This window comes from Salmo salar, chromosome 21, assembly GCF_965601325.2.
Source record: "Salmo salar chromosome 21, fSalSal1, whole genome shotgun sequence".
Classification (NCBI taxonomy): domain Eukaryota; kingdom Metazoa; phylum Chordata; class Actinopteri; order Salmoniformes; family Salmonidae; genus Salmo; species Salmo salar.
In genome coordinates this window covers 34371358-34395692 of record NC_138311.1, presented here as the reverse complement: position 1 = coordinate 34395692, position 24335 = coordinate 34371358, and the positions used below count along the sequence as shown (strand labels likewise).

General features: G+C 46.5%; 1 protein-coding gene across 1 annotated transcript; it reads right to left on the bottom strand.

Moving 5' to 3' along the window:
• Nucleotides 1-1883: 1883 nt before the first annotated feature.
• LOC106582195 (acetylserotonin O-methyltransferase-like) lies at nt 1884-24216 on the bottom strand. Its single transcript, XM_014165035.2, has 5 exons — nt 24193-24216; nt 23904-24097; nt 23681-23752; nt 22807-22913; nt 1884-2134 (listed from the first exon to the last, which is right to left on the bottom strand). The coding sequence occupies exons 1-5, from the start codon at nt 24214-24216 to the stop codon at nt 1884-1886; spliced, it is 648 nt and encodes a 215-aa protein (XP_014020510.2).
• Nucleotides 24217-24335: the final 119 nt, after the last annotated feature.

Sequence of the window (24335 nt, the reverse complement as noted above, 5' to 3'; positions counted from 1 at the left end):
TCTCCCCTCTGCCATCAACAATACCAAATGCCTAATTCAGAATCACTAGACTCCTGGTGTGTGTGTCGGCACCAGAGGAGGGAAGAAGCTGAAAGTCATAGAGGACATCAGTGACATGAGCACGCACACACACACATACACACAATCCTGTTCCCTCCTGCTATGAGTCATCTCTCTCCTATTTGAGCTGCCTCCTCCAAATGTTCCAATTAGACAACAACAAATATGTTCCACAAGGGCAGAATAAAACGGAAGAGGAGAATAACAAAAGAAGAAAGCATATGAGTGTGGAGGAACAGCAACACAGCAGGAAGTCACATCTAGAATGATTCATTCAGTAACTGATCGTTTCATTCGCTGATTCATCTTAATGTATTTATGTCCCAGCAGAAGCCGGATCCTCTCCTAGAAATACTAACAATCACAGCTTACATTTCAGATGGTAATTTCAGGTTTGTATGGTAATTTCAGGTCGCACAGTGTGTGTGTGTGCGGCGGGATGATACCGCTTTTCCGCCTTGGAAGACAGATCATTTGTCTTATTTATAAGGCTCACACACACACACACACACACACACACACACACACACACACACACACACACACACACACACACACACACACACACACACACACACACACACACACACACACACACACACACACACACACACACACACACACACACACGCACACAAAAGCTCCCAGGGCATATGGTTTCCCTCTGCCCGCTCATTCCTGCTGTGTCATACCTCCATCCTCTCCTCCACCTTCTCCTCCCTAAATTCCTTCCATACTCTCTTTCAAGTACTCATCCCGACATTCTCTCTATCCTGTGTGTGTACTCGTGTGTGCCAGGTGTCAACTGGGCTTTAGCACGTCTTTAAGATCTGCTGAAATGACTCCTTCTGATCTGAGCTTTTAATAAGCTCTATCAATGTTGAACACAGACACACACACACACACACACACACACACACACACACACACACACACACACACACACACACACACACACACACACACACACACACACACACACACACACACACACACACACACACACACACACACACACCCCTGTATAAGAGTGCTACCATGAGAAAAGCACTAGAGAAATCTCTGAGGAGGAGCTGACGTGACAGATCTCTAAAGGCTGAGAATCTCCATCTCTGTGAGATCACAGTTAAGACCAGAAGAAAGTCTGACTTTATCCCTCCCCACCTCTTCACTTGTACAGAGTTAAGACTTATACATCTAGCTATCTATATTCAGACTGCTGGCAGAGGGAAATACCTGCACAGCCTCTAAAACACATCAGTGAGCAAAACCATCCTCCCTACACAGGCACAAATACACACACCAATACCAACACACACACACACACCTCCCCTGCCTCCTTTGTTTCATCCACAACAGTGTCAAGACTCTCCATTTCAGATCTAATGGAGAGGCACTCCTCCTGAGAGAGGGGGGAAGAGGGACGGAGGTGTGGAGTCAGAGATATGTAATGGGTCTGTAGAGGAGTGGGGGGATGAGGGTCATATATGAGAGTCCTCCATTAACACGCATGCACGTGTGCACACACTGACACGCACACTGACACACACACATTCATGCAGTATGTTCCACTGCTAAAGGCCAACATACACACCCACACCAGATTCATCAAATGTTTCTATCTCGGAAATTGTTTGTTTGTGAACAGTCTATGCAAACAGAGTTTGTGGGGAGTCTTGCCCTTCTGGTTTCTAGCTGCTTACTAGATTTTCCTGTAGACTATATCAGGGATTCAGGGATGACTGCACCTGATGGTCGCTGTCCTGTGTTCTGAAAGGTCAGATCACAGGATTCTGATTACTGTTGTGCATGGAGCTGAATCTCTAATTGCTGCTGTCCGTGGATCCAAATCTCTGATTGCCGCTGTCCGTGGTGCTGAATCTCTGATAGCCGTTGTTCGTGGTGCTGAATCTCTGATTGCCGTTGTCCGTGGAGCTGAATCTCTGATTGCCATTGTCCGTGGTGCTGAATCTCTGATTGCCGTTGTCCGTGGTGCTGAATCTCTGATTGCCGTTGATATTAGCTAGTTTCTTTACTTTAGCGCCTTTCCAAGATGGCTGCCAGTCCAATATGGCTGCCAATGAACAGATTGGGTTACAGATTGCTACTGTTATTTCTCACTTTCAAGTGTTGTAAGTCTACAGTTAAAAGAAACAGAAGCCTCCATTACTCCGTGCTCTTCCTGGCAAGTCACTATACACATCTGCTAATGCTGCTGTAACACAGAGTGAATCATCTCTTTCTCATCCAACAAGCTTATTTCTCTCTAGACTGCATCCTGTCACTAAAGACAGATACATGTATCAAACACAGGCATGCACACAGATGAGTGTCATTCTATAAAGCTATAGATGGTTTAAACAGACAGAATCTGTGTCATAATGACAGTCCTGAGTTATATCTGGCTCTACTGTCCCTCTGCTGTCACTGTGGATCAGTGTTTCTGCTGCTGTCTGACACCGATACACACACACACTCATACACACACGCACGCACGCACTCACACAAAAACACACACACATGAGTCCAGATTAAAAACAGGCTGTTTATGCCACGGGCCTCAGCTCTTTCTAGCCTGCTGGTAACAGGCTGCCACCTTGATGGATGTGAGAGCAGTGTGTGTCCAGCCCCCTGTAGTGCCATAATGAGTCAGATCCAGCAGACAGACAGACGAACCGACCCTGGGGAAGGAATGGTTGAACAGAGGCTTGAGAGAAGGAAAGGTGGGTAGGACTGTGTGTGTGTGTGTGTGTGTGTGTGTGTGTCTATCAGGCTGGAAATAAAAGTGTGTTTACTATGACTCTGGCTGGACTGGCTGGAATGACTAATCTGTTAGCATGAGTGACTAAACAAGCTGTATGTTTCAACAAGGACAGGATGAGAGGAGAGGACAGAAAAGAGGAGCGATGAGAGTGGAGAAGGGAGAGGAGAAGAGAGGAAGAGGAGAGAGAAGAGAGGAGAGTGTGTGTGTGCGTACATGTGTGCGTGTCAGTGCTCTATGGCCTTTGGGCTCCCAAAGACAAACTGTTGGAATAAAAGGTATGTCTGATAGGAGGGAGAGTGTTGGCCTGCAGCCAACAGAGCTGAAATACATCTTACAGTACAGCAGGCTATTCACACCTTCAGAGAGAGAGTGTGTGTGTGTGTGTGTGTGTGTGTGTGTGTGTGTGTGTGTGTGTGTGTGTGTGTGTGTGTGTGTGTGTGTGTGTGTGTGTGTGTGTGTGTGTGTGTGTGTGTGTGTGTGTGTGTGTGTGTGTGTGTGTGTGTGTGTGTGTCATATGCACAGCATCACAGTAGGGAAGCATTTTTCCTGCCTCATTGCCAACAAGACAGAGTACTCATAGATTGTTATTTACCTCATACATACATAATACACAGTCACTCAGTCACCCACAATTATTTCCGTCATAGGAACCTTGCCTGAGACCTGAAGACTTGCCTTTTCTCCCTGAGAGAATGCCTAGGCTTTAACTCAGTAATACAGTCTCCAGGAAGTCTTGGTTAGTATTCTGTGTGTTCCAGCAGGTGTTTCCTGTGTGTAGCAGAGAGAGAACCAATCATTTTGGTAATGCCTCAGACACCTATCAGATGGGCTTTCCTGCTGCTGCATGGGAATAAGCTAATAATAGGTGTGTATAACGCCTGTGTGTGTGTAGTGTGTGTCTGTGTGTGCGTGCGTGCGTCCGTCCGTGCATGCTTGCGTGTGCGTATGTATGTGTGTGTGTGTGTGGTATAAATAATAAGGCATAAGGATAACATTTTTGAACATGTTGATTTGCCGCAGATTATATAGACAGAAAATAATCGTTGTGTGTGTGTGATTACAGAGAGAAAAGCAGCAGTGTGTGTGTGTGTGTGTGTGTGATTACAGAGAAAAGCAGCATTGTGTGTGTGTGTGTGATTACAGAGAGAAAGGCAGTGTGTGAAGATAGCTGCAGTCTTCAGAGGCTGTATAGCTCAGAGCTGATGGTGACAGGAGAGACGAATACTGAATCTATTAGACATTTATATTATCAAAACACAAACTTTACACATTTAAATAATCAAAACTCTGAAACTTGAGATTTTTTCACCATTTCATTATAACTTGTTAGGATGAGTCAGCGACAGCTTGCAGCCATTTGAACTCTCTCTCTCTTTCTCCCTCTCTGCTCCTCTCATTTTGCAGCCAATACTGCAGCTCTGGGGACTCATTTCTGAGTTTTTATACAAGATTTAATGTAGTCTACAGTCAGTTCCTAAAATGTGAGCAAGATCAATACATGAAATGTCTATATGCATTTACACTGAGTGTACAGAACAGTACAGAACATTAAGAACACCTGCTCTTTCCATGACAGACTGACCAGGTGAATCTATGTGAAAGCTATAATCCCGTATGGATATCACTTGTTAAATTCACTTCAAATCAGTGTAGATGAAGGGGAGGAGACAAGTTAAATAAGGATTTTGAAGCCTTGAGACAATTGAGACAGATCTTGTATGTGTGCCATTCAGAGGGTGAATGGGCAAGACAAAAGATTTAAGTGACTTTGAACGGGGTATGGAAGAAGTTGCCAGGCGCACTGGTTTGTGTCAAGAGCTGCAACTCTAGGGCTGTATCACAACCGTACGTGATCGGGAGTCCCATAGGGCGGCACACAATTGGCCCAGCGTCATCCGGTTTAGAGGAGGGTTTGGCCGGGGGGCTTTACTTTGCTCATCGCGCACTAGCGACTCCTTGCGGCGGCCGGGGCGCCTGCAGGCTGACCTCGATTTTTAGTTGAAAGGCGTTTCCTCCAACACATTGGAGAGGCTGGCTTCCGGGTTGACCGGGCGGGTGTTAAGAAACGTGGTTTGGCAGGTCATGTTTCGGAGGACACATGACTCGACCTTCGCCTCCCAAGCCCATTGGGGAGATAAGACAAGATCGAATTTGGGGGGAAAAATATATATATAAAAAATAAGAAGAAGAACTGCAACACTGCTGTGTTTTTGTCTATTAACACCTTCAATGTGTGTGTGTGCGTGCATGCGTCAAATGCGCAGCATCACGTGTCCAATGATCGCTGATGCGCGTGACGGGGAAGGCAGGTGTGCACACTGATGGTGGCTTGAGTGCGTAATGCTGGGAATGCTGGCACCCTCGAGCGCCAGGGGGAGGAAGAGCGGGAGCAGGCGTGACAGTACCCCACTTGGGCGAGCCGGCCGAGACATGGGCGCTGGGCAAGCCGGCTGGGGGTAAACTCCTCACGAACCAGCAGGGGCATGGGAGCCTGGCGAGCCGGCTGAGGCATAGGAGCCTGACGATCCGGCTGAGGGATGAATGCCTGTCGATCCTGCTGCGGCGTGGAAGCCCGATGATCCGGCGGAGACGTAACAGTCTGATGAGCCGGCTGGGTGAACAAGACCTGACGATTCAGCTGAGGCCCGCCGTGGGAGGGGCACCTTCCGAGCCAACCGGGGCAAGGAAACCTCTTGAGCCAGCTAGGGCGTGGAAGCCCGACGAGCTCGGTAGGCACCCCCAGTTCCATCGGCGGCAAACCCAGGACCGACGTCACCACCAACCAAAGAATCCCGAAGTAGGTACGGGGAGTCAGACATTTATTTGGGAACAGACATAGAACAAGACAGGAACAGCGTCAGCACACGGGTAAACACAGACATATGACAAACAAGGCAGCAGCCTGGAACAGAGCTTGGGAACAGACAGATATAGGGAAGGTAATGGCACAAGTAATTGAGTCCACGTGAGTCCAATGATCGCTGATGCGCGTGATGGGGGGAAGGCAGGTGTGAGTACTGATGGTGGCTTGAGTGCGCAATGCAGGGGATCCTGGCGCCCTCGAGTACCAGGGGGAGGAAGAGCAGGAGCAAGCATGACACCTTCTTAATTAATGGATTTGAGCCAATCAGTTGTGTTTTGACAAGGTAGGGGTAGTATACAGAAGATAGCCCTATTTGGTAAAAGACCAAGTCCATATTATGGCAAGAACAGCTCAAATAAGCAAAGAGAAATGACAGTCCATCATTACTTTAGGACATGAAGGTCAGTCAATCTGGAAAATATCAAGAACTTTGAAAGTTTCTTCAAGTGCAGTAATAAAAACCATCAAGCGCTATGATGAAACTGGCTCTCATGAGGACAGCCACAGGAATGGTGCACAGGATAAGTTCATTAGTTATCAGCCACAGAAATTACAGCCCAAATAAATGCTTCACAGAGTTCAAGTGACAGACACATCTCAACATCAACTGTTCAGAGGAGACTGCGTGAATCAGGCCTTCATGGTCGAATTGCTGCAAAGAAACCACTACTAAAGGACACCAATAAGAAGAAGAGACTTGCTTGGGCCAAGAAATACGAGCAATGGACATTAGACCGGTGTAAATCTGTCCTTTGTCTGATGAGTCCAAATTTGAGATTTTTAGCTTAACGGATGATCTCCGCATGTATGGTTCCCACCATGAAGCATAGAGGTGGAGGTGTGATGGTATGGGGGTGCTTTGCTGGTGACACTGTCTGTGATTTATTTAGAATTCAAGGCACACTTAACCAGCATGGCTACCAAAGCATTCTGCAGCGTTACACCATCTCATCTGGTTGGCGCTTAGTGGGACTATCATTTGTTTTTCAACAGGACAATGACCCAACACAACCCCAGGCTGTGTATGGGCTATTTGACCAAGAAGGAGAGTGATGGAGTGCTGTATCAGATGACCTGGCCCCCACAATCACCCGATCACAACCCAACTGAGATGGTTTGGGATGAGTTGGACCGCAGAGTGAAGGGAAAGCAGCCAACAAGTGCTCAGCATATGTGGGAACTCCTTCAAGACTGTTGGAAAAGCATTCCAGGTGAAGCTGGTTGAGAGAATGCCAAGAGTGTGCAAAGCTGTCATCAAGGCAAAGGGTGGCTATTTGAAGAATCTCAAATATAAAGCATATTTAGATTTATTTAATACTTTTTTGGTTACTGCATGATTTCATGTGTTATTTCATAGTTGTGATGTCTTCACTAATATTCTACAATGTAGAAAATAGTAAAACATAAATAAGTACCCTTGAATGAGTAGGTGTGTCCAAACTTGACTGGTACTGTACATAATACACAGTCATACACAGTCACCCACAATTATTTCTGTTAACTTCATATATAAACTCAGCAAAAAAATAAACGTCCCTTTTTCAGGACCCTGTCTTTCAAAGATAATTTGTAAAAATTCAAATAACTTCACAGATCTTCATTGTAAAGGGTTTAAACACTGTTTCCCATGCTTGTTCAATAGACCATAAACAATTAATGAACATGCACCTGTGGAACGGCAATTAAGGTTACAGTTATGAAAACTTAGAACACTAAAGAAGCCTTTCTACTGACTCTGAAAAACACCAAAAGAAAGATGTCAAGGGTCCCTGCTCATCTGCGTGAACATGCCTTAGGCATGCTGCAAGGAGGCATGAGGACTGCAGATGCGGCCAAGGCAATAAATTGCAATATCCGTACTGTGAGACGCCTATGACAGCGCTACAGGGAGACAGGACAGACAGCTGATCGTCCTCGCAGTGGCAAACCACGTGTAACAACACCTGCACAGGATCGGTACATCCGAACATCACACCTGCAGGACAGGTACAGGTTGGCAACAACTGCCCGAGTTACACCAGGAACGCACAATCCCTCCATCAGTGCTCAGACTGTCCGCAATAGGCTGAGAGAAGCTGGACTGAGGGCTTGTAGGCCTGTTGTAAGGCAGGTCCTCACCAGACATCACTGGCAACAATGTCGCCTATAGGCACAAACCCACTGTCGCTGAACCAGACAGGACTGGCAAAAAGTGCTCTTCACTGACGTGTCGCGGCTTTGTCTCACCAGGGTCGGATTCGCATTTATCGCCGAAGGAATGAGCGTTACACCGAGGCCTGTACTCTGGAGCGGGATCGATTTGGAGGTGGAGGGTCCGTCACGGTCTGGGGCAGTGTCACAGCATCATCGGACTGAGCTTGTTGTCATTGCAGGCAATCTCAACGCTGTGCATTACAGGGAAGACATCCTCCTCCCTCATGTGGTACCCTTCCTGCAGGCTCATCCTGACATGACCCTCCAGCATGACAATGCCACCAGCCATACTGCTCGTTCTGTGCGTGATTTCCTACAAGACAGGAATGGCAGTGTTCTGCCATTGCCAGCAAAGTTCCCGGATCGCAATCCCATTGAGCACATCTGGGACCTGTTGGATCGGATGGTGAAGGCCAGGGCCATTGTCCGGGAACTTGCAGATGCCTTGGTGAAAGTGGGGTAACATCTCACAGCAAGCACTGGCAAATCTGGTGCAGTCCATGAGGAGGAGATGCACTGCAGTACTTAATGCAGCTGGTGGCCACACCAGATACTGACTGTTACTTTTGATTTAGACCCCTCTTTGTTCAGGGACACATTATTAAATTTCTGTTAGTTACATGTCTGTTGAACTTGTTCAGTTTATGTCTCAGTTGTTGAATCTTGTTATGTTCATACAAATATTTACACATGTTAAGTTTGCTGAAAATAAACGCAGTTGACAGTGAGAGGACGTTTCTTTTTTTCTGAGTTTACATACATTTTAGTCATTTAGCAGACGCTCTTATCCAGAGTGACTTACAGGAGCAATTAGGGTTAAGTGCCTTGCTCAAGGGCACAGACAGATTTTTCACCTTGTCGGCTCTGGGATTCAAACCAGCAACTGAGACTCTCTCCAATACAATCCAACATTGCAGAGTTATGTGCATCCTTTCAAGCACACGTAAGTATTCAGACTCTTTGCTATGAGCCTCGACATTTAGCCCATGTGCATCCTGTTTCCATTGATCATCCTTGAGATGTTTCTACAACTTGATTGGAGTCCATGATTTTGGACATGATTTTGAAAGGCACACACCTGTCTATATACGGTCCCACAGTTGACAGTGCATGTCAGAGCAAAAACCAAGAGATCCACAACAGGATTGTGTCGAGGCACAGATCTGGGGAAGGGTACCAAAAGGCACCTAAAGATTCTCAGACCATGAGAAACAAGATTCTGGTCTGATGAAACCAAGATTGATTTCTTTGGCCTGAATTCCAAGCGTCACACCTGGAGGACACCTGGCACCATTCCTAAGGTGAAGCATGGTGGCGTCAGCATCATGCTGTGGGGATGTTTTTCAGCAGCAGGGACTGGGAGACTAGTCAAGATCGAAGGAAAGTAGAAGCTGTTCAGGGTCCTGTTGGTTCCAGACTTGGTGCATCGGTACCGCTTGCCGTGCAGCAGCAGAGAGAACAGTCTATCACTTCAGTGACTGGAGTCTTTGGCAATGTTTAGGGCCTTCCTCTGACACCGCCTGGTATAGAGGTCCTGGATGGCAGCTGGCTCAGCTCCAGTGATTTACTGTGTAATGTGATTATGTGACTGATGTAATGTGTGCGTGTGTGTGTGTACATGCATGTCTAATGCCGCGTTCACGTGCTAGTTGGAACTAGGAAACTCTGACATTTCCGACTAGCTAACTGGTTGTAGTTATACACGTGCCGCATTTCACAAATCAGCAAGTCAGAAATGTTTTAGTTTCCTAGTTCTGACTAGCATATGAAAGAGGCATGAGCGCATATGTGCATGTGCCTGTCGCTTAAAACACATCATAGTTGTATGAGTCATACGGCATAAGGATAGTATTTTTTTATGCTAATTTGTAGCAGATTATAGAGTCAGTGTGTGAAGATAGCTGCAGTCTTCAGAGGCTGTATAGCTCAGAGCTGATGGTGACAGGAGAGACGAATACTGAATCTATTAGACATTTATATTATCGAAACACAAACTTTATATATTTAAATAACCTGAACTTTGAAACTTGTTAGGATGAGTCAGTGACAGCTTGGAGGAAGAGAATCTAGCAGGCATTTGAACTCTGTCTGTCTCTCTCGCTGCTCCTCTCATTTGCAGTCGCTCCTGCAGCTCTGGGGACTTATTTCTGAGTATTTATACTACATTTAATATACTACATTTAACAGTCGGTTCCTAAAATGTGAGGAAGATCTATTTATAAAATGTATCTATGCATTTATAATGACAGTTATCATATGTGGAGTACAGAAATTCGGAGATATTCTGAGGTTTGCAGTAATGCCAATCACAGAGATAGCCAGTCAGACAGACAATAGCAATATCACACACAGAGATAGCCAGTCAGACAGACAATATAAATGTCACACAGAGATAGCCAGTCAGACAGACAATATAAATGTCACACAGAGATAGCCAGTCAGACAGACAGTAGAAATGTCACACAAAGATAGCCAGTCAGACAGACAATAGAAATGTCACACAGAGATAGCCAGTCAGACAGACAGTAGAAATGTCACACAAAGATAGCCAGTCAGACAGACAATAGAAATGTCACACAAAGATATCCAGTCGGACAGAAGAAATGTCACACAGAGATAGCCAGTCAGACAGAAGAAATGTCACACAGAGATAGCCAGTCAGACAGACAATAGCAATATCACACACAGAGATAGCCAGTCAGACAGACAATATAAATGTTACACAGAGATAGCCAGTCAGACAGACAGTAGAAATGTCACACAAAGACAGCCAGTCAGACAGAAGAAATGTCACACAGAGATAGCCAGTCAGACAGACAATAAAAATGTCACACAGAGATAGCCAGTCAGACAGAAAATATAAATGTCACACAGAGATAGCCAGTCAGACAGACAGTAGAAATGTCACACAGAGATAGCCAGTCAGACAGACAGTAGAAATGTCACACAGACATAACCACTCAGACAGACAGTAGAAATGTCACATAGAGATATCCACTCAGACAAACAGACAGTAGTAATGTTTGTCAACCTCACTACAGCTCATTATGTTGCCGTGTACAGTTAATAAGAGAGGAGCTGGCTAATTATCCAAATATAATGAGTACCAAGCATTCTCCCCTGACAGACATGACCGCAAATAGCTGACTTTAGCCAGACTTGATCTTAATCAACAGTGGCAGAACTGATCAATGTTTTGTGTATGTGTGTGCATGCGTGCATGTATCTGGTCTGATGCTGTGAGAGATAAACCTAGGACCGTGGCATTTCCACTGTATCAAAAACAATCATGGGAAATATGCTAATGAGTTGAACTGTGGTTGGCTGTTAAAGGCCAGCTTCCCCTGGCAGCAATCACCCATGGCAACCGCATCCGTTTAACCTTAAACATTAGAAACATCACTGTCTCACTGCTCACTGTCTTACCGCTCAGTACCCGTCTCACTGACTCGTTACATTATAAACATCACTGTTTCACTGCCTCAACGCTCAGTACCTGTCTCTCTGTCTAGGTTTACAATAATTTTATGAACTTCACTGCTCATGAAGGTTACGGCTCGGTGAGAGAGGGAGGTGGAGAGAGAAAGTGAGGGATAAGTGATTATCAGGGTTGAGATGGTCCTCAGAGACAAACAGCTACATACAAATGGACAGACACACAACATGCTTAGACCCAGAAAAGCCCTTAGAAACACATACCGTAAAACCTCAGAGATTCACTGTAGCATTATTACACAGCTTGACCCTTCCAACCACACAGCACTAACCCTACCCACACCAGTCTACTGCAGGCACCCCAGCTCCACCTCACTACCTAACCAGCTACTCAAAGAAGTGTGTGCGTGCGTGTATGCGTGTGTGTGGCGCCTACTGGCCAGACAGACTTTGTCCTCAGCTCAATACTGCTGTCAATGAGACTTCAGCATTAATTATGGAATGTTTATAGGGAACAAAAGCAGGCTTACAGCTGAGAATGGGCTTTCTTGAATTGTGAGAAGTGTGTGTCTGTGCAAGACAGTTACAATGAAAAGAACTCTGAGCTGTGAGTCTCATCTGCTCTCTTATCTCCTCCTTTCCTCCTCTCATATCTCCCCCTTTCCTCCTCTCTCCTCCTTTCATCTCCTCTCTTATCTCCCCCTTTCCTCCTCTCTCCTCCTTTCATCTCCTCTCTTATCTCCCCCTTTCCTCCTCTCTCCTCCTTTATCTCCTCTCTCATCTCCCCCTTTCCTCCTCTCTCCTCCTTTCATCTCCTCTCTTATCTTCCCCTTTCCTCCTCTCTCCTCCTTTATCTCCTCTTTCCTCTGCTGAAATCAAATCTCAACTATCTTTGCTCTCACCTGCAAGGAAGAGTATGTCATACTATCACCTAAATACTTTTAATCTAACAAGGCCTTGTTTGACCAAGGCCGACCATGCAGAGCTATGAGAGACTTGTTTCATCTTTAACGAATACGCCTCCAGCAAAATGTGGTTTCCATGCTAAAATATACAGGAGTAAAACCTTGCTATAACCTCTAGAAAAAGTAAACTTTTGCCAAGAATAACCAAGACTCACATACATATGATTTAGTGGGTGTATGCCCAAAATCCCTTGGGGCTGTTGTCTTACAGCAGCGTCCTGCAAAGGCCCCTTGTAAAGAACAGTGACTCCGTGTTAGTGTGGTGTGACCCAGCCTGAGGCCAGATTAGTATGGTGAAGATGAGGGAAAGACAAGAGGATGAACGTCCTTGAATGTCTGACCCTCCCTCTACTTTATTTACTCACTCCCTTTACCTCTCCAGAGAACCAATCAGAAACAGAGAAGCTGTAGCACATTCCATTACAGTTCTAATGGGTAAATATTCTATAATACAAACATCTGAAGAACAAAGGTTTACAAAGACGACAGGTTTACTACACAGGCTACAGAGATGGGACAGGTCTACCAAGATGGGACAGGTCTACAGAGACGGGACATCTCTACAGAGATGGGACAAGTCTACATCAACAGTAGATAGACTACTCTATTTGCAACCCAGGACAGCATCAATACATCTGGCCTGTCCTCTACACATGTACGTTGTTAAACCCTACGGCTGTCAGCAAGGCAGTGTCACAATGAGACAGATATTTCGCGGGATGTATAAATGTGAAGCATCCGCTTGGCGTTTCCACTCACTACCAAATATGGTAGTTAGAGGAAGCCCAGTGGCCGGCAGTGGGAGAAGATGGAAGTGTAAGGTTCTGGGTGTAGCTGGTGCAGAGGAGTCAGGCGCAGGACAGCAGAGATGAGTAACACAATTAACTTTACTCAAAATTTCCAAACACATGAAGTAATACCAAGCCTACAAACATCGGACCGAACTTACAATAAAACAATCACTCACAAAAACCATGGGGAAAACAGAGGGTTAAATAATGAACATGTAATTGGGGAATTGAAACCAGGTGTGTAAAACAAAGACAAAACAAAAGGAAAATGAAAAGTGGATCGGCGATGGCTAGAAGGCCGGTGACGTCGACCACCGAACGCCGCCCGAACAAGAAGAGGGACCGACTTCGGCGGAAGTCGTGACAGCACCCCCCTTTGACACTCGGCTCCAGCAGCGTGTCGACACCGACCTCGGGGACGACCCGGAGGACGAGGCGCAGGGCGATCCGGATGGACACGGTGGAACTACCGCAGCAACGAAGGGTCCAAAACGTCCTCCACCGGCACCCAGCATCTCTCCTCCGGACCATACCCCTCCCACTCCACGAGGTACTGAAGGCCCCTCGCCCGACGCCTCGAGTCCAATATGGCTCGAACAGCATACGCTGGGGCCCCCTCGATGTCCAGAGGGGGGCGAAGGAACCTCCCGCACCTCAGACTCCTGGAGTGGACCAGCCACCACCGGCCTGAGGAGAGACACATGGAACGAGGGGTTAATACGGTAATCTGGGGGAAGCTGTAACCTGTAGCAAACCTCGTTCAGTCTCCTCAAGACGTTGAATGGCCCCACAAAACGCGGGCCCAGTTTCCGGCACGGCAGGCGGAGGGGCAGGTTTCGGGTTGAGAGCCAGACCCGGTCCCCCGGTGCGAACACCGGGGCCTCACTGCGATGGCAATCGGCACTCGCCTTCTGACGCCTCAAGGCCCATTGTAGGTGCACATGAGCGGCGTCCCAGGTCTCCTCCGAGCGCTTAAACTATTCGGCCACCGCAGGAGCCTTGATCTGGCTCTGATGCCAAGGTGCCAGGACCGGCTGATACCCCAGTACGCACTGGAAAGGGAAGAGGTTAGTGGAGGAGTGGCGGAGCAAGTTTTGGGCCATCTCTGCCCAGGGGATGAACGCCGCCCACTCCCCCGGCCGGTCCTGACAATAAGACCGCAGAAACCTACCCACATCCTGGTTTACTCTCTCCACCTGCCCGTTACTCTCGGGGTGAAAGCCCAAGGTAAGGCTGACCCTCCTCCAGACCCTTGACGTGAACTGGGGACCTTGATCAGACACTATATCCTCAGGCACCCCGTAGTGGCGGAAGACGTGTGTAAACAGGGCCTCCACAGTCTGTAGGGCCGTAGGGAGACCGGGCAAAGGAAGGAGACGGCAGGACTTAGAGAACCGATCCACAACGACCAGGATCGTGGTGTTAACCTGTGAGGGAGGAAGATCCGTGAAGAAATCCACCGATAGGTGCGACCACGGCCGTTGTGGAATGGGTAAGGGCTGTAACTTCCCTCTGGGCAGGTGCCTAGGGGCCTTGCACTGGGCGCACACCGAGCAGGAGGAAACATAAACTCCCACGTCCTTGGCCAAGGTGGACCACCAGTACTTCCCACTAAGACAGCGCACCGTCCGACCGATGCCCGGATGACCAGAGGAGGGTGACGTGTGGGCCCAATAGATCAAACGGTCGCGGACAGCAGACGGAACGTACAGACGCCCAGCTGGACACTGGGGGGGAGTGGACTCTGTGCGTAAAGCCCGCTCGATGTCCGCGTCCAGCTCCCACACCACCGGTGCCACCAGGCAACAGGCCGGAAGTATGGGAGTGTGATCTATGGACCACACCTCTGTGTCATACATCCTGGACAGTGCATCTGCCTTAGCGTTCTTGGAATCTGGTCTGTAGGACAGGGTGAAAACAAAACGGGTAAAGAACATGGCCCACCTTGCCTGGCGAGGGTTCAGTCTCCTCGCCGCCCGGATGTACTCCAGATTGCGGTGGTCTGTCCAGATGAGAAAACGGTGTTTAGCCCCCTCAAGCCAATGTCCCCACGCCTTCAGAGCCTTGACAACAGCTAACAGCTCCCGGTCCCCCACATCGGACTGTTGGAAGAACAGACATTTCTCAGCCTTGACATGCAGGTCATGCTCCAACAGTCGACCAAGCACCCTGTGCACCAGGGACACATGCTCGGCGCGTGTAGCGGAGTATATCAGAATGTCGTCGATATACACCACTACACCCTGCCCGTGCAGGTCCTGGAAAATCTTGTCTACAAATGCCTGGAAGACTGATGGAGCATTCATCAACCCGTACGGCATGACGATGTACTCATAGTGCCCTGAGGTGGTACTAAATACCCTCTTCCACTCGTCCCCCTCCCGGATATGCACCAGGTTGTAAGCGCTCCTGAGATCCAATTTTGTGAAGAAGCTCGCCCCGTGCATTGACTCTATCGCACTGGCTATGAGAGGCAGCGGGTAGCTGTACCTCACAGTGATTTGGTTGATACCTCGATAGTCAATACACGGGCGCAGACCTCCATCCTTCTTCTTCACAAAAAAGAAACTCGAGGAGGCAGGTAAAGTGGAGGGCCGAATGTACCCCTGCCCCAGGGATTCAGAGACATATGTTTCCATAGCCGCCGTCTCCTCCTGTGACAGGGGATACACGTGACTCCTGGGAAATGCTGCGTCTACCAGGAGATTTATCGCACAATCCCCCCATTGATGAGGTGGTAATTGAGTCGCCTTCTTTTTACAGCAGGCGAGAGCCAAATCGGCATATTCAGAGGGGATGCACACGGCGGAGATCTGGTGTGGACTTTCCACCGAAGTAGCACCGATGGAAACCCCTAAACACCTCCCCGAGCACTTTCGTGACCACCCCTTGAGAGCCCTCTGTTGCCACGAAATAGTGGGGTCATGACAGGCCAACCAGGGTAGGCCCAGCACCACGGGAAACGCAGGAGAATCACCTTGTGACCGTCCTGCGTAACCATGCCCAGTGGAGCGGTGGCCTCCCCAATTAGCCCTGACCCTAATGGTCAACTACCTAGGGTGTGCACAGGGAAGGGCGTATCCACAGGAACAATGGGGATCCCTAAACTATGGGCAAATGCTCTGTCAATAAAATTCCCAGCTGCACCTGAATCTACGAGCGCCTTATGCTGGGAATGCGGGGAAAACTCAGGAAAATTTATAAACAAAAACATGTGAGCAACAGGGGGCTCTGAGTGAGCCTGGTGCCGACTCACCTGGGGTGACACGAGAGTGCCCTGCCTGCCGTCTCGACTCCCAGAAGAACCTCCCCAGCACTGACCAGCCCTCTGCGGCCACAGATGGTACAGGGAACGGCCCCTCCTCCGGTCACCCTAAGTGCAGCACCTCCCAGCTCCATGGGCGTCGGAACGGTGGTGCTGGGGGATGGAACTGACAGGTTCCGATCCGGACGTCCGCGGGAAGCCAGCAGGTTATCCAGCCGAACGGACAGGCTTGCAAGCCTCCCCCTTTTTCCTCCAAACATAACAATGGTCATTATAGCTAAATAGTTCTATATTTGTTTAATCAGACCAGAGGACATTACTCCAAAAAGTACGATCTTTGTCCCCATGTGCAGTAGCAAACCGTAGTCTGGCTTTTTTATGGTGGTTTTGGAGCAGTGGCTTCTTGCTGAGCGGCCTTTCAAGTTATGTCGATATAGGACTCGTTTTACTCTGGATATAGATACTTTTGTACCTATTTCCTCCAGCATCTTCACAAGGTCCTTTGCTGTTGTTCTGGGATTGATTTGAATACACCTGTTGTATTCGAACCATGTGACTAATAAAATTTGAATTGATTTGATTAGTGGAATGACAACAACATGGATACTTGTTAGAGATGGACAGAGTGAGAGAGGGACAGAGACATAACATTGCCACATTCAGAAACTACTCGCACCTACAATAACCATATACTTTGCACACGAACCGCCGCCCGCTTTGAGCAAGAAATCATGAATGTGTTTACGTGAAATGCCTGGGTTCGCTGGTGATCTCTCGGTGAACGGGGCAGCCTTGTTAAGGGTGTTGGGCCTTTTCACAGCACACTTGTAAGGCTCTGATTGTCTGAAATGGTTCCAACAAGTCTTCTACTGTTGTCCTCCTTCTTAGTTGTCCAGTATCCGGTGACTTGTTGTGTAGTCCTGAACAGAACTACAGAGTGGATTTTCCTTCCATTCGCTCTTGAAAATACTTCTTTGAAGATAGGATAGCCAGCCGTATCGATGGTTCCCCAGTGGGGTGATGAGAGTAGCGTAATACGATGGTTTGAGCAGAGTGACAGGATGGTCCTACTTAAATTAGCTTTCGAAGATACTTTACTTAGGACAGCTGATCAGCCGTACCAGTGATTGTCTGGGATGTGAGTTTATCGTCTCCACCTCGTGTTGAGATTCAAAGTTCAAACCCTTTTAAATGCGCAGCTGCAGCATCGCACTTTTCTGGTCTAATGTGTTCACTTCTTAACCCATCCTTTATACCATTTGCTCAAAAGGGGCGGTTTCGGCAGGCTGGGACTCTCCTTGACCTCACTCCGGGGCGGTGATTACTCACTGTGCAAAGTTATGGAAAACAATTATCTAATATAACTTCTCAAATCACATCCCTCTCTTAACAAAAACCCTTTCATAATTTTTCATATCACATTCACAGCACATAGTATGGAAACTTCATATATGTAGTGGGTACACTTTCCAAGTTACAGTATTTCCTTTATAACATTTTTAATGACATCACAAAATACCAAACAAAATGACATTAGTGTTCTATAGATCGCCTCTGACCATTCCCCACGTTCTACGTTAGAAATATTGTTCCAGTATTTGCTTTTGAATGTGTTAGTTTCAACAGGAAAAAGGTCTGTTGAGACAAAGCACATTCCTTTGGTGGATTTGGAGAGGGAGAGACTGGATCTTCTCCCTTGATTTACAACAGGACGTGAGTTGTTAATCCCCACTAGTTATTTCCTACCCCCTCAACGGTTAAGAGGGGGCCTGATTGAAATTATTAATTGCAAACCTGATCTGATCTTTTTGGATTCTCGTGGTCAGTCATGATAGTTGTCATACCCAGACTGCTGCTTGCTGTTTGTTTCTAGCAGAAGGTTGAGCTGAAGGTTAAACAATATCCTCATTGTTATGCAGAATATGTGTGTGTGTGTTATGTACTTGCAAGTGTGTGAGTGTGTTATGTAGCAAGCTTCTGGCTACAGCAGAGCTTTCAAAGGCCAGAGATTTTGTGTTTGTGTGTGTGTGTGTGTGTGTGTGTGTGTGTGTGTGTGTGTGTGTGTGTGTGTGTGTGTGTGTGTGTGTGTGTGTGTGTGTGTGTGTGTGTGTGTGTGTGTGTGTGTGTGTGTGTATTTGTGCTTGTGGGCTTGTCTGACAGGATGTTTTTGTTGACACAGTCACCCAAGGCGAAGAAGGGGGGTGCTGAAGAATAAGGAGAGTCAAGTCGCATCTGATCTTTCTCACCAGAGAGAATGACTGAAGGAGAGAGAGGGGATGGAGGAGGGTGTGTATACTTGGTTTGCAGGCCCTGTAGACTTCTCAGTAGTTCTATGCTGCGCGTGTCCGTCCAGCCATGAAGGATTCTCGCCAGAATGTAGAGGTCAGCATCTAGCAACTCGTCTTTGAAAAAGTCCACTACACATACAATGCTGTCAGTCAATGACAAAGATAACTTAGGATAGAACTTGTTACGGGCTCCTCCCATCGCTTTGTCTGAGGTCATTGATTGGCTGTCTCTCTTTGTGGAACTTAATGGAAGCTGATCGTCTGGTTGTCGACGGTAACAAAGTGTTCTCTGGATGTCAAAGATCGTCACTGTGCATTCTGGGTATGTCAACACATATTTCTTGGCTAGAGCTCCACAACAACCTAAAGAGAGAGATAGATGCAGTGATGTGTAATATAGGATCAGAGTATTATAATCACATGAATAAACGGCCTGGGTACCGGAGAGGGTAAACCAGGTGATCGTGTTGTCATGGTAACCTATACACTGTTACTGACTAATGGACATTAAGTTAGACCTGGGGGCAGGACTAATTGGTGGATCAATAATCCACAAATGACCAATGAGGTGCTGAGTCCCAGGAGAGCCCGCCCAGCCCTGGTCTGTGTTTGTGATGTGTGATCTCTATGTGGGGTTTACACCCAAACAGTGTCTACAGAGACACATAGAGATCAGTAAGCAGCAGAAACCTGGCCTGTCTAGGAGACTGTCTAGCCCTGAGGTTGGATGAGGTTTAGAAGAACATTGTTTAGTGGAATCTGTATTCTGAACACACCCACTCTCACATCACAGACACACACACCCGCACACCCACACACACACACCCACACACTAGAGGTCGACCGATTAATCGAAATGGCCGATTAATTAGGGCCGATTTCAAGTTTTCATTACAATCGGAAATCTGTATTTTTGGACGGCGATTTATTTTTTATTTTTTTTACACCTTTATTTAACTCGGCAAGTCAGTTAAGAACACATTCTTATTTTCAATGATGGCCTAGGAATGGTGGGTTAACAGCCTTGTTCAGGGGCAGAATGACAGATTTTTACCTTGTCAGCTCAAGGATTCAATCTTGCAACCTTACGGTTAACTAGTCCAACGCTCTAACCACCTGCTTTACATTGCACTCCACGAGGACCCTGCCTGTTACGCGAATGCAGTAAGAAGCCAGGGTAAGTTGCTAGCTAGCATTAAACTTATCTTATAAAAAACAATCAATCAATCATAATCACTAGTTAACTACACATGGTTGTAACGCCCTGGCCATAGAGAGGGGGTTTTGTTCTTTATTTTGGTTAGGCCAGGGTGTTACATTGGGTGGGCGTTCTATGTTCCTTTTTCTATGTTTTTGTATTTCTTTGTTTTGGGCCGTGTGTGGCTCCCAATCAGGCACAGCTGAAGCTCGTTGTTGCTGATTGGGAGTCACACATAAGAAGCATGTTTTTCCTTTGGGTTTTGTGGGTAATTGTTTCTGTTAGTGTTTTGCACCTGACAGGACTGTTTTGGCTGTCAGTTTTCTTGTTTTTTGTATAGTGTTCACATTGTTCAATTAAAATCATGATGAACACTAACTCCGCTGCACCTTGGTCTACTCTCTCTTCAGACAGCCGTTACAATGGTTGATGATATTAATAGTTTTTGTAGCCTGTCCTGCGTTGCATATAATCGCTTAGGTACACGTTGCTCCAACGTGTACCTAACCATAAACATCAATGCCTTTCTTAAAATCAATACACAAGTATATATTTTTAAACCTGCATATTTAGTTAATATTGCCTGCTAACATGAATTTCTTTTAACTAGGGAAAATGTGTCACTTCTCCTGCAACAGAGTCAGGGTATATGCAGCAGTTTGGGCCGCCTGGCTCGTTGCGAACTGTGTGAATACTATTTCGTCCTAACAAAGACAGCCGACTTGGCCAAACGGGGGATGATTTAACAAAAGCGCATTTGCGAAAAAAGCACAATCATTGCACGACTGTACCTAACCATAAACATCAATGCCTTTCTTAAAATCAATACACAGAAGTATATATTTTTAAACCTGCAGCTAAAAGAAACCCAGGTTAGCAGGCAATATTAACCAGGTGAAATTGTGTCACTTCTCTTCCGTTCATTGCACGCAGAGTCAGGGTATATGCAACAGTTTGGGCCGCCTGGCTCGTTGCGAACTAATTTGCCAGAATTTTACGTAATTATGATATAACATTGAAGGTTGTGCAATGTAACAGGAATATTTTGACTTAGGGATGCCACCCGTTAGATAAAATACGGAACGGTTCCGTATTTCACTGAAAGGAAAAACTTTTTGTTTTTGAGATGATAGTTTCCGGATTCAACCATATTAATGACCTAAGGCTCGTATTTCTGTGTGTTTATTATATTATAATTAAGTCTATGATTTGATAGAGCAGTCTGACTGAGTGGTGGTAGGCAGCAGCAGGCTCGTAAGCATTAATTCAAACAGCACTTTTGTGCGTTTTGCCAGAAGCTCTTCGCTGTGCTTCAAGCATTGCGCTGTTTATGACTTCAAGCCTATCAACTCCCAAGATTAGGCTGGTGTAACCAATGTGAAATGGCTAGCTAGTTAGCGGGGTGCGCACTAATAGCGTTTCAAACGTCACTCGCTCTGACACTTGGAGTAGTTGTTCCCCTTGCTCTGCATGGGTAACGCTGCTTCAAGGGTGGCTGTTGTCGATGTGTTGCTGGTTCGAGCCCAGGTAGGAGCAAGGAGAGGGATGGAAGCTATACTGTTACACTGGCAATACTAAAGTGCCTATAAGAACATCCAATAGTCAAAGGTATATGAAATACAAATCGTATAGAGAGAAATAGTCCTATAATTCCTATAATAACTACAACTTAAAACTTCTTACCTGGGAATATTGAAGACTCATGTTAAAAGGAACCACCAGCTTTCATATGTTCTCATGTTCTGAGCAAGGAACTTAAACGTTAGCTTACTTACATGGCACATATTGCACTTTTACTTTCTTCTCCAACACTTTGTTTTTGCATTATTTAAACCAAATTGAACATGTTTCATTATTTATTTGAGGCTAAATTGATTTCATTGATGTATTATATTAAGTTAAAATAAGTGTTCATTCAGTATTGTTGTAATTGTCATTATTACAAATAAACAAAAAAATTGGCCGATTAATCGGTATCGGCGTTTTTGGTCCGAGAATAATCGGCGTCGGCGTTGAAAATTCATAATCGGTCAACCTCTACCACACACACACACACACACACACACACACACACACACACACACACACACACACACACACACACACACACACACACACACACACACACACACACACACACACACACACACACACACACACACACACACACACACACACACACACAAATAGTTCAATACAGCAGGACAGGGGAGAAAAGGAATCAAAGAAGCGAAAATAACAAAACAGAATGAAAGGGGAAAACAACACACAGAACTTTTTATCTCCCTAGCCTCTTCCTCTCTTTCCACAATGTGTGTGTGTGTGTGTGTGTGTGTCAGAGCCCAACTCCTCTCAGCCTCAGCTAGTACAGCTACCCCCTGTGGTCTTTGGAGTTATTTTCCTACAATATCATGTTAAGGTTGTCCCCTTTACATACACACAAACAAACACACACAGGGGCGTCATGCACTCCAAAAATCAGAGGGGGTACAATGTAAGTGAGGATGGCTGGGGATTGGTCCGGAGACGGGCTAGGTCCCTTGCTGGGAAGTTGGATAATTCTGCATTTCTCAAACACCTTAATCAGCTTTTTCCTGGAATCTAAAGCCATAATCATTATCCTTAATGTGTTTATTTTTCTGGATATCTAAGTATACCTCTAGAGCTGTCTGTATCCTCCTGACTGGTGGTTCTTATTTTAATGAAACTAAATATGCTTCTCTGCATCTCTGCTCAAATCTGGGTAAAATATTTAAAGGAATTTCAGTCTTACTCAGTACATTTAGTTATTGCTTGCTTGTCTAAAGTCTACCAACCTTGCCAGCAGGCATGCCAGCTAAAACTTCATAAAATTGCTATGTGGCTAATAGTATTACAGAGAAACTTCAACAACAAATGTAAACTTTTTTTTTACTTGAAAAATCTGAGGGGGCATGACGTCTCTGCATACGCACACACACAGGTCCTCACCCCTGAGGTTGTACAGTAGATGGTTCTAAAAGGTGAGAGGTCGAAGACAGTCACTACGTCTCGACCACAGATGTTCCAGATGGAGTTCATCAGCTGCATAAACTGCACCCTCACCTCCTCAGACCCACACACACACACACACACACACACACACACACACACACACACACACACACACACACACACACGGACAGAGACACACACACGCGCACGCACACAAACACACGTGTATGTGCATGCAGACACATTTTTAAAACACATGCTGAAGGCAGAGTTTCAATCAGCTGTCTCCCCCTATTTCCAGAGTCAATCCTACCCCCAAAACAAACACACACACACACACACACACACACACACACACACACACACACACACACACACACACACACACACACACACACACACACACACACACACACACACACACACACACAGGCATGCTTACACACACACACAAACCTCTCGACACATACAGTACCAGACAGCTGTGAATGATTTCACAACTCTGATTCCTCCTCCTTCCTCCTCTATGTCCTCCTTCCCCGCCTATCACACAGCCAACAACGACTGACAGACACCAGGCAGAGAGAGAGAGAGCGAGTAAGGAAGACATAGTGCTTGGTTCTGAAATAAATCCTTTAACTTGTAATCCTAGACTAGAAATACCACTGAACCATAACAAGTGAATTATTATCATTAGATTGACTGTGAAGCTCAAGGCCATTCTACAACTTCTCACTTTCCTAATCTTTTCTCACTTCACTGACGCTTTTTCACCAGGCAGGAAAGCGGAGAGGGAGAGAGAGAGAGAGAGAGAGTGGAGGAGAAGGAGAAGATGAAGAGAGAGGGAAGGGGTAGAGATGAAGAGCTGTGTGTGTGTGTGTGTCTCACCTGTACATGGCTTCAAACAAATCATCAGACTTGACACCAAATGCCTTCTCATACTGGTTACTGCCTTCCCTGGGGAGAAACAATCACACATACTGAGTTAGAATCTGAATAAACAATCACATCTCTTTTTTTAATCATACAGGACAAGTTCAGGTACCTCTTTCAATACATGTCCAAACATGTTCTCCTTGGTGAACACAACTCGGGTGAGAGGACTCACCTCACAGCATCAATCAGGTAGTGCCAGCAGAGGTAGATGGTCTTGGAGCTGTAGTGGATGGACCGGGTCAGATACATCTTCTCAGTACCGCTCAGGCTGGCCCTGATTACCTGCACTACCTCCTCTAGAGACAGGGGGCACCATGACGAGGCCAGCAGGTCAAATAAACCCATCTCACACACTGTAAACAGGGTCTGGGGGAGAGAGGGGACAGGGTAAAACACACAACCATCAAACAGTGCCCAAGAATGGGACTTGAATTCTATGTGGGTGTATCTATGTGTGTTACCTTGGAGACCAGAAAGACTTCCATATAGTCCATAATCTTCTGCGTGTAGGCAGCAGCTGCAGCAGCATTAGTAGTACCAGCCGCCAGCTCCATTGAAAAACTCTTCCCCGGTCCCTCAGCCGTAGCCTCACTAGACACCACTG

Bases quoted from the DNA above. Each gene is read 5' to 3' on its own strand.
- LOC106582195 (XM_014165035.2), bottom strand. From the start codon at position 24,216: ATGGAAGTCTTTCTGGTCTCCAAG. The intron at 24,098-24,192 runs GTAACACACATA...TCTCTCCCCCAG, and splicing joins AAGTCTTTCTGGTCTCCAAG to ACCCTGTTTACAGTGTGTGA. The intron at 23,753-23,903 runs GTGAGTCCTCTC...GTTTCTCCCCAG, and splicing joins TACCTGATTGATGCTGTGAG to GGAAGGCAGTAACCAGTATG.